The following is a 10,070-nucleotide window of genomic DNA, read 5'->3' as shown; positions in this document are numbered from 1 at the left end:
TAACTTGCTGAGCCTGGCTCCTCCTCCGTACTGTACAGGAATAATACATAAGCAGTTACAAGGATTCAACCAGAGAATGTACGTACTTAGTACATAGCAGGCACTAACATGTACTATTATCACTATCATAGTAACATCCCACTACCACCATCATCAAAATCTCATAGGTCAAAAGCGGCAATCACAATCCAGGGTACTTACTACAGGCCACATCCAGCCATCCGGGTCACCCAAAAGGAGTTTTCTCAAAATTCTAATGGGTTGAAAATAACTTTTTTAATTGGGAAGGTCTCACATAAAAATTCAGACAGCTGGATTCTCTTAGTGATCAGGTGAGCTTGGTAAGAACAGACATATTCCCACATGGCAGGAGTTAGCTGGGGCTAAGTGGCCCTGGCCCCTTGAGGCCAGACGTGTGTTCTCCAGGGTGCCCCAGTCCCTACCTCTCCCAGATGTCTCTCACTCAGCCTGCCTCATTCTTTAATATGACCTCTCTGGATGCTGAAGATCCTTAAGTTTCTGACCCTGATCTCAGTCTGAATATCCTTCAAAGATCTACTCATACACCCACCTCCTTCAAAAAGTCACTAGTTCTCCATAGCCCTGTGCCTCTGTGATAGTTTTACAATTTTTAATAATTAACTAGTACTGAGCACTTACTACGTGCCAGGCAGTTTGAATCCTCCCAACCACCTTAGGAGGCAGGTTTGATCACCATCCCTGCTTTACGGGTGGTGAGGTGCAGCCCACCCTCCTCTGGGCTGCTCTGTGCCCCAGGATGCTGACATCTGCAGACCAGTTCCCTGGGGCTCCCCCACCTGCTGGCCTCTGGGAGGCCAATGGGAAGAGAGGTTGAGGTATTTCTTCCCTGCCCCTCACTTGCTCTATACTGTGTCTCTGACTACAGTTAATCCTCCATGTGATAGCTCCTGCCTGCCCCCACACCCTCAAGCCTCAGCTATAGCTCCCAGGAGGACCCAGTGACAATATTTCCTCCCCTGGCCCTTTCGGCCCTAAGAACAGTACTAACAGCTTCCCACCACTGCTAGTCCTTGGGTGCCTCAACCCCTGTGAGGATTCCCTCAGGCTCTCTCACACCTCTACAAGTCTTTCCATTTCAACTATCCAGAGTGGACCTATTTACACCCAGACCACCACCCCCCTACACACACTTGCTGACAGTCATTCGAGGGTCCCACTGAGAAAATGGTGCAGCCAGGATTCAAACCCTGGACCCCCGGCTCCAGAGGCCCTGTTCTGCATCCTATTCTGTCTCTCCTAGTCCCTTGCTTGCCTGTAGCCTCCTTAATACACCCCCTCAACAAGTGTCCCCCAGAGCACTGAGCATCGTGCCCGGCTCAGTGCAGACATTCCAGAACTCTCTCCGAGCCCGCAGAGTATAGTCTATCCCTTGATTCCTCTTTATGCCCCAGAGTATTTTTACAACTGAGAGTCCCTCCCTACATTCCTCCTCCCCTGCACGGAAGGTTACCCTCCAGCACACAGCCTGCCACTTGCCTCCCCTCTACACAAAGACCAAGCTCCATAACTCGGCTGAGAAGCCTCCAGACCCCGCTTCAGCCACCCGAACCGCTATTAGCATCCCACACAAACTGCCTTCCCTACGTCACTCCCCGTGCCACCGGCCCATCTACCCAACACTCACACTGCCATCATGCTCTTTGGGTCTCAGATTTTCCTCTGACCCTGGACCGACCAGGGGGCACCCCCTGCTCTAGACTCTCCGAGGCCCCAGAGGGGACACCCCTCCCCGGCCCTCAGCAGCATCTTCACTGCTTGGTGTCTCTCCACCCAAACTATGAGCCAGTCTGACTTACAAGCATTCTCACAAAGTTCCAGAGTAAAACATCAACGCGTCACGTCAAATACGGCCACATTTTTTAAAAGGAGTCTGTCAGGACAAAGAAGGAGTTCGTTTCAGAACACAAAGAAGGCTGAAGGCCACGAAAGCTAAGACGTAAACCAAGCATACAAATCATACATCCCATCAGCAACGAATGGGCCATTCCGTCAACGCCCCAACAGCATTTGACAAAATTCAAAAATTGTTCCTGCTTTCACAAATCTTAGCAAGCTAGGGATGGAAGAAAGCTTTTTAATTACATAAACAACAAACGTCGTGACTCGATGGTACTAAACAGAGTATAGGAGTCTCTCCAATGCAATAAGAAAAGAAAATAGACCAGAGGCAATAACTAAAGTTCAGTTCCACTAACTCTAACTTGAGTCAGGACCTGTGTCCTCGTCCTTACAGTTTCTTAAGCACAGTGCTTGGAATAGAGACGGCAGTCAAGGGTTTCTTGAATGAACAGCCGTCCACATGAGTTCTGATCCCTAATACGTGTTCTCAAAACAACCAGGACTTTTTTGAGGCGCCTATCACAACTTAAACTGAACAATTTAGTTTATGAAAATATTTATCCTACTAGATCGTAAGTTCTGTGAAAAAAAGGACTATACTCTTATATTTATAAAGTAAACATATATCTGGCCTGAAGTAGGTGCTCAGCACGCACAGCAGACGTGTGTGTGACTTGAGTACGCCACATTCAATAGACGGGGAAATCATGATTTTACCCTACTGCTCAGCTGGAGAGTCCAAAGCCCACAGCAGGGTGGGAGGTGCCTTTGACAGACGCCACGCCACTGTGAAGCTCACCCTGGTCCACTGAAAGGTGTCAGCCACACACAAGGCCACACACACATAGCCCATGTGGCCCAAAAAGTAAAGCCAAGCCCAGTCAATCCCTCAGAGCCCTCTGAACACACACCCAGGACCCATGCTGGTGGGCTCAGCCACAATGGCCCAAAGGCTAAGGGTGACCTCAGGGGAGGGACCTGAGGCTTTCCTCCCACAGCCCCGTGACTGCTGCCCACACGGATAAACAGGCTCCTCTGCCTTCCCAGGAAGCTATCAAAGAATTACTTATGTCTCTGGAAGTGCTTGTTTAGAGAAGGTTCTCCACCCCACCTGGGCTTGGCAGCAGCAGCAACATCACCAGGCTGCCCTTTGGGGAGTGATCGGGCTCTCGTCCAGCCCCCGAAGGAGCTCGGCCATTCTTCATGCCGAGAGGCTGAAGCGTAAAGGGGCAGGCAGCTTCCCAGGATAAACGAAGCAGGGTGACATCAAAGTCTTCCTTCCAGATTAAACAACTGAGGCCTTCAGCTCTCCCTGGCGTTTCTTCCAGGATATTCTGGGCTCCTGCCTCAGTTCTCCCTCCGATGGAATGGCAGATATTTTGTTTGTGAGAGGACTGGATTTTTTCCTTCCTCGGGGAGAGGACACGGGAGGGGGAGAGGGAGGAGGGAGGGGGAGAAAGAATGTCTGTGAGAGACAAGAGCCACTAAGGAACATGTGTGAGGAGAGGGAAGTCGGGAGGCAGCCGGAAGGGCCTGCTCTGGAATCCAATGAGCGACCTAAAAATTCCAAAGTTTCTAAACCAAAGACCGTTGTGAATCCTCAGCCACCGAACTTTGCTGCAGGAACCTGCGGGCTGGGGGACTCTGGGGCACCAGACTCCTCGGGGGACCCTGTACCAGCCCCCCGATCACAGCCACTCTGCACACCCTTCCTCAGACAGCTCTGGGAAGCCAGCACAAGGGGTGGTTTTTCCTGGGCCTGACCCACTGCTGGGGATGGCTTGTCACTGCCTCTCGTCCCCCAGCCCTTGAGTAGCCAATCCCTCCTCTCAGGCCCTCCATACTGACCACAGGGAGCCTCGAGCTCCGCAGCTGACCTCCTCCAACACCGCGGCGGGCCACCAAGGCTGGGTGATGCTGTCACGTCCCCATCATGCCACCAGGGCTGCACACTGACTGCCTTCTCCACCCACACCTATCCAGGGGGACAGGGAGCTCCAAAGTGGCAAGAGCCACCAACATGTGGGGCTTTCCAGGAAGAACTTCCAGGCCCCACAGGCTGCAAAGCCACTTGGGGCCACTGTCCCTTTCAACCACCTGGCCCAATTTCACATGGAGGCTTCCTCCCAAGCCCAACTACCCCCCTCTCCCAAGGGCAGCAGCAAGCCTGGGGCCTCGGCAGCCCGGGGTTCTCTAGCACATCCTGCCCGGTGTCAGGGCCCACAATCGTGACTGCCTGCTTGCTGTTCATCACTGTCATCAGACTGCAGCCACGGGCGGACGGGGACACCTCCCTCATTCTGTACCCCCCAGTTCCAGCACAGTGAAGGGAATTGTTAATTAATAATTAACAACAATTCAATATTGAGAATAAGTCAATCGCATTAATTAATGAAGCCAAGCACCTGAAAGAAAAGGCCTGGTTCTACTCTCCCAGTCTGGACAGTGGGACCCGGAAGGAGGAGTGGGGGGAGAAACTGATGGGCAGAGCGACTCAGAAAGGGGAGGGGAGTGGTGACCTCATCTTCTTTCTTTCCTTCCTTTCCATCCATCACTTGAAGCATGGGAAGTGCCTGCGCTGTGCCCTGGGGAAGCCCCAGGGAAGAATTTTGACTCAGAAAGTGACCCTTTCGTTGCCACATTTCAGCCTTGGTGTTTTCAGCTTGCAAGAGGACAATCTGGTCCCTGAGAGGACGTCTGAGTGTCCTGGTATAAACAGAAACACTGTCCACCCTTCCATCCCCACCGGTCTCCTCACTTCCAATGTCCTCACTGGACAAGGGAAGGAAACATCCCCCAAGTTCTAGGACCTTGGAGGACACACACCGGATGTCTCCTGGATTAGACCGTCCCTGGGTTTCCCACCAAAACGTGAATAGCATCTATTCCCTGAGTTCTTGGGAACAGATCACATACAGAGCCTGGTTCAAGCAGATCCAGCCACCTTTTCTAAGAAGAAAGTTTCAAAGGGAGGCCAAGATACTCCTCAAAGTCTCTGCCAGAGACCACATCATAAAGACGCATTAAAGCGTTTAGAAGGTGATATCTTTGCCCCACCACCCATTCATCCTGAGGACGTAGACCCACTGAAAATTAGAAGTCCTACCTGGTACTCTGCCCAACTCGAGCCGTCCTGGTCTCTGCCTCCCATTCCCCACAAGGAAAGAAAGCATCCAGGCTGGCTATGAATTGGCCCTGGGTGCCTGTGGGCAGGGACTCTCCATGGAGAACTCAAAGACGCCGGTGAGCAGAGGCCCAAACGCCTCCACCCTGAGCCCTTCCCCAAAGCAAATCATCTTTTAATTCTGTAACACCAAATATTTATGCTCTACCTCAAATGTCAAGTCCACCTCCCAGCACATAGCTTTGAAACCACGTAAAGAAGCCTAACACTTTCCATATGGTGAAGACACGGAGCCTTTTAATTGTGCCAACTGGTATCATTCAAGGGTAATTCCCCTGGAATCTGGCGCTCGGGCAGCAGCTGGGCCAGCCTCCAAGCCTGTCACCCAGCTCCACGCATCCCCGCAGACTCCAATGGGGCCCGCACCCTCCTAATCTTCCCTAAATATCAAAATGCACTAGGTGCCCCCTAATCAAATTACCAAACTGCCTGGCAGCCGCCTTTGATCCAAAGGCAGGCTCGCCTGCACCAAGGCAGCTCAACTATAAAAGAACAAAAGGGTCAATGGCGGGGGGCGGGGGGGGACCCGAGGAGGGGACTGTTTTAAATCTGGCTATGCACATTCACATATGCACACACGCCCCCATGAGTGTGTTTGGAAGCACACAGGTCCTGCCTTTCTGAATGTTTTCTTACCTGCCACCTGCATCCATCATGCTATTCCATCCATCTATTAAGGTTTTTATTCATTCATTGTATTTTCTACTGGTTTTCCCTATAACTGCCTGTTGCTGTGAATGTTCCCAGTGGCTCTGAGATCACTGTGCTTAGCTGCCTTTCTGACTCTGTCTGGTACACGCTCTCCACCGTGCATGGCGCTCAGTTTACTGGTCTTCGTTCGCACTGCTCCTAGGACTCCTAGGAGCTCACACTCCCTTGGATTTCACCATGGCCGCATGGAAAGGGCAGAAGCTCAGGCTTGTTATATTAAGGGGCAAAGAGAAGAGAGTCTCTGGCCCTACCACTCCCTGCTTGGGGTCCCCCATTTCCACCCCTACAACAAATGCCTCAGTGAACCTCCCAATAACTTCCTTCCCAGGTTTTACTCTCTTTGAAGAATTATCTGCCATAATCCTGCTAGAGATGAGATTATTATTATACCCATTTCCCAGATGAGCTAACTGAGGCAGCCAAAGATAAAATAACTTGCACAAGGCAATAATGAATCATGACCAAGCCTGACCTTATTTGTGTCTGCATTTAGGACTGCAGACTTACTTTAATGTCTGTGTGGTCACCCTCTCATACCCTAGGACAGTGGTTCTCAACCTTCCTAATATCGTGGCCCTTTAATACAGTTCCAGTGGGTCAGGACCCACAGATTGAGAACTGCTGCCCTAGGACCTCGCATTCAACTCAGACCCACCCAGAACATTCACCAAGCTTCTCAGACCCTGTCAGGGAGGAGGAAGGCAAGCAGGTGCACTGCCTGCCCCTTACCAGCTCACTTCAAAGCGCTGGGCAGCTGATCAGCACACCAGCTCTCCAGGAATTAGCACAGTGCAGCACCCTCTCAGGGCTCTGGGACAGGGCTTCTCCACACGACTTCCCTTCTCCTAGAAAGTGCTCCAGAAAAGGAGAGAAACACAGTCTACACCAGCTGGCTGTCAGCTTTAGTGGGTTACAGGGAAGCTTACGATGAACGTAATCAAAGTGCTGCACACATAATAAACAGGAATCATCATTGCAATAACAATGATGCCTGTTAGATGAGCCACTAATGTATTCCCAGCCACCTTGTTGACAGGCCAGGTACAGGACTAGAGAAAGAGGGTCCATCCAGCACTGGCTGGAGGACCCCTGCCAGCCCCCGGGCCCCTGCAGACCATGAAGCCCACACCCTCTACACCCTGAGGGTCTCACAGAAGAACCTGCCAGGCCCCTCTTGGTGCTCGTGGCAACCAGGAAAACTGACCTAGAGTGAGGGCTGCCCATGGCTATCCTGTTCAGCATCTCGGTATTTCCCACACCATGGGTGCTCCATTCCCACATTCACAATTCCAACTACCTGCACTAAATACTTTTCTCCGAATCGACTTTGGATTGGACTGTCTTTTTTAACTTAGCTTCATCCTAAGCAATGATATCTATGAAATCATGGGTTGGATGTCCAAGTTACTTCCTGGTTAAAAAATAAATAAAATAGATAACTATGAAGATTTAAAATATTCTTCCAGATACCACCTGAAACTTCTGCAAGGCCCCAGTTCTCTTGCACTCGCCCTCGGGGGACTTGCTATCCCACATCTGCAGACTCACTAGCTGGGCCAAGGCTAAAAAGAACCCAGGTATCCGGGTCCTCGTCCCCAAGAACAATCCTCAAGAAGGCAGAGGCTCCCCCCTTAACACCTTTAATGTTACATCTTTAATGTTTTTTTTTTTTGACTACTGTCCACCCTCCAACCACCTGACACATGTCACCCAATGGCTCAGTGCCTCACATCTTCAAAAGTGCTTTGAACAAACATTAATGACCTCTCAGGGTTTCTACGAAAGGAGGAGGCACAGGACAGAGAGGGGCGAGCATATCCCATGCTGTCCTCAGCTGGAGGAAGAAACCAGGCAACAAAATTCCGTGACTTCACCAAAGCCACAGACTTAAGCTGGGGCCCCCTCCCCACCCCTCACTTCCTCTAATGGCAACTTTTACTGGCTCACATTCCTCTTGCTGGGAACACTACTATTTAATTAAAAACGACAGACTTTTGTTTTCCTCTCCTTTCCTCCTCCCTCCCATCCTCCCAGACTGGATGCCAAGGAGACCCACCAAAAACATGCGGGTAACATTTGTTATGGCTTTGAAGATAAAAGTCAATTGAAGTAAGCCCTCCCGGTATTTCAAGTTTCCCCTCAAGCACGGAGCAAGCTGCCCAGCAGTTTAGTAAAGGGGGGGAAAAAAAGGACTGCAAATAAATGTCATTCTGCAGGAATACTTTGTAAAAATAAACAGGCTGAAAAAACCCAAAACTTGATTAATGGAAACCCACTCAGTTGGCCTCTGTCTGGAGCTGCAATGCATTTGTTCATATGGCTAAACTGGATCATTTTCATTGGCTTTTAAATAAATAAGTAGATCAAAAACTAGAAATGGTGGGGGAAGAAGGGGAAGGTTGTAGTCCTGTTTTTAAAGGGTCGCAATGGCAGTGCCTCCCCACCAAGTTTTGACCTTTGCTAAGGGACAGCGGCCCCAATTCCAACCCAGCCACACATGAATAGGCATGAGGAAGAGAAAGCCCCAGCTAAGCAGTGGTGGTAGAGGAGGAGAGGGACACTCCTCTCAGATGCAGAGGCTATTTCAACCACACCAGGCGGTGACTTTATCCACAGGCCCACCTCCCACCGTGGTCCCTGCAGGTGACCTGCCACGTCCCACCACCCAAATACACACGCACATCTGAAGACTCCACTGGCCTCTCCCCAGCCCATGTTCAAGACCAAAGAACTAAGCAGACCTGAGACTCAGTCTGCTCCCCCTCTAAGTTAAAAAAAAAAATTAAATGTCACATCAAAAAGTTGATTCATCCTTTGATCCTCGGCTTGCGAGAGTTCCACGCAGACCACCTGAAAGCCCCGTGCAGAGTTCTGGAGCTCACAGGACATCTGTGAACACCAGTCCCGGGCCAGGAGCTGGGGTTGGACTCACTCACTCCCATCACACGTACTGCTCCTCCGGGAACCAGTCCAACCTTGAGGACCCATTGGATGAAGGCTCTGGGGTGGGCCCAGCCTATGATAAAATGAGGCCCTCTCTCTGCTTGTGGGCCAAGTACGGGGTCTGCCAGATCTCACTGCCCCCCTCAAAGTTATGCCACCTGGAAGGCAGCCTGCTCTATCTGGGTTCCTGGACAGGTGGCACTGATGAATGCCACAGACAGTGGGAACACATTCAGGCAAACACAAGATCCTGGGGCCAGAACAACCCTGCCCTCCACCCAGAATCCCCTAAGCCTCCGTGCTCTCCCTAGCTCCTCTCCAACTCTACCTTTGAACACTGGCTGCCAAAACAAGGGAGAGAAGCCAGAGCAGGCCCCCTAATCCCCCCAGCAGTTCTCCCCATCAGCTGGACCTGCACTGCCTCCTCACCGAGCACCTTTCCCCACAGACAGTCCTATGCCCTAACTGGGCGGGAGACTGGTGCCAGCCTGCTTTTAGGTCTGCGAGAGGGGTGCCTTGTCACGTTGATGGTGCAGGGTGCAGCTGAGAACGGATTGTTTTTTAGACTCAGAAGCTGTACAGTAGGGTCTAAAAGTTGGGGTGAGTAGGTATGGAGACCCATTTCTGAGGCTGCCGGGGGGCGAGAGGCTGGGGCAGGATGGGGATCATACCCGGGTGCCTGGGCCAACGTTGCCCGCCAACCGTAGCTGTCGGGGTCCTGAGAGGCCGCCTGGACAGCGCTGCCTCCCGATCCACTCCTCGATGCCCTTCCGAGCCCAGGCAGCGCTCACCGCGAAGCTGTCACCTGGGGTGGGGACAACATGAAGCCCCTGAGACTAGCCCTGGGGCTAAAAGTGAGGGTGAGGGGAGGAGTGGGGTGGTAGAGGGCTGAGGGAGGGCAAAGGCATCTGGGGCCGGGTGGGGGGGGTGGGGGCTGGTGGTGGTGGTGGGGGGTGTTCAGAGAACTGGGACAAAATCCAAGGCAGGGATGCAGGTAATGAGGAGGAGGTTCAGAGAAGCCCCAAGAGCAAGGATCTAGAAGGGGGCGAGAGGAGTAAACAGTCCCCAGGAGGAGGGGTTTGGGGGCCAGAAGAGGGAGCGCTGGAGGCCAGGACCGCGAGGAGAAGGCTGAGGGTCAGGAGAGGGGGCGCAGTGGGCACAGAAGCCAAGATCTCAGAAGAAGGCGATGGGAGCCTGAAAGAGGGGCTCAGGGTCTCGCGGGTGGCGCTTGAGGGTCTGAAGAAGGGATGCGGGAGGAGGCAGTGAGGGTCAGCACTGGAGCGCAGGACCACCGGGTGGGAGGAACAGAGGGGACTCAAAGGCTGTTCCGGGAGCAGGTTTGGGGAACCGA

General features: G+C 52.2%; 1 protein-coding gene across 1 annotated transcript in view; it reads right to left on the bottom strand.

Moving 5' to 3' along the window:
• NKD1 (naked cuticle homolog 1) overlaps positions 1 to 10,070 on the bottom strand; it is an 85,351-nt gene that overhangs the window by 73,893 nt on the left and 1,388 nt on the right. The window contains exon 3 of the mRNA XM_012806802.1: positions 9,391 to 9,524. Within this exon, the coding sequence (XP_012662256.1) occupies positions 9,391 to 9,524 (134 nt within the window). The remainder of the gene's footprint in view (positions 1 to 9,390; positions 9,525 to 10,070) is intronic.

This window comes from Otolemur garnettii, unplaced genomic scaffold, assembly GCF_000181295.1.
Source record: "Otolemur garnettii isolate 467f Iridium unplaced genomic scaffold, OtoGar3 scaffold00058, whole genome shotgun sequence".
Classification (NCBI taxonomy): domain Eukaryota; kingdom Metazoa; phylum Chordata; class Mammalia; order Primates; family Galagidae; genus Otolemur; species Otolemur garnettii.
The sequence above is the reverse complement of the archived record's forward strand: the minus strand, read 5'-3'. Positions and strand labels throughout refer to the sequence as shown.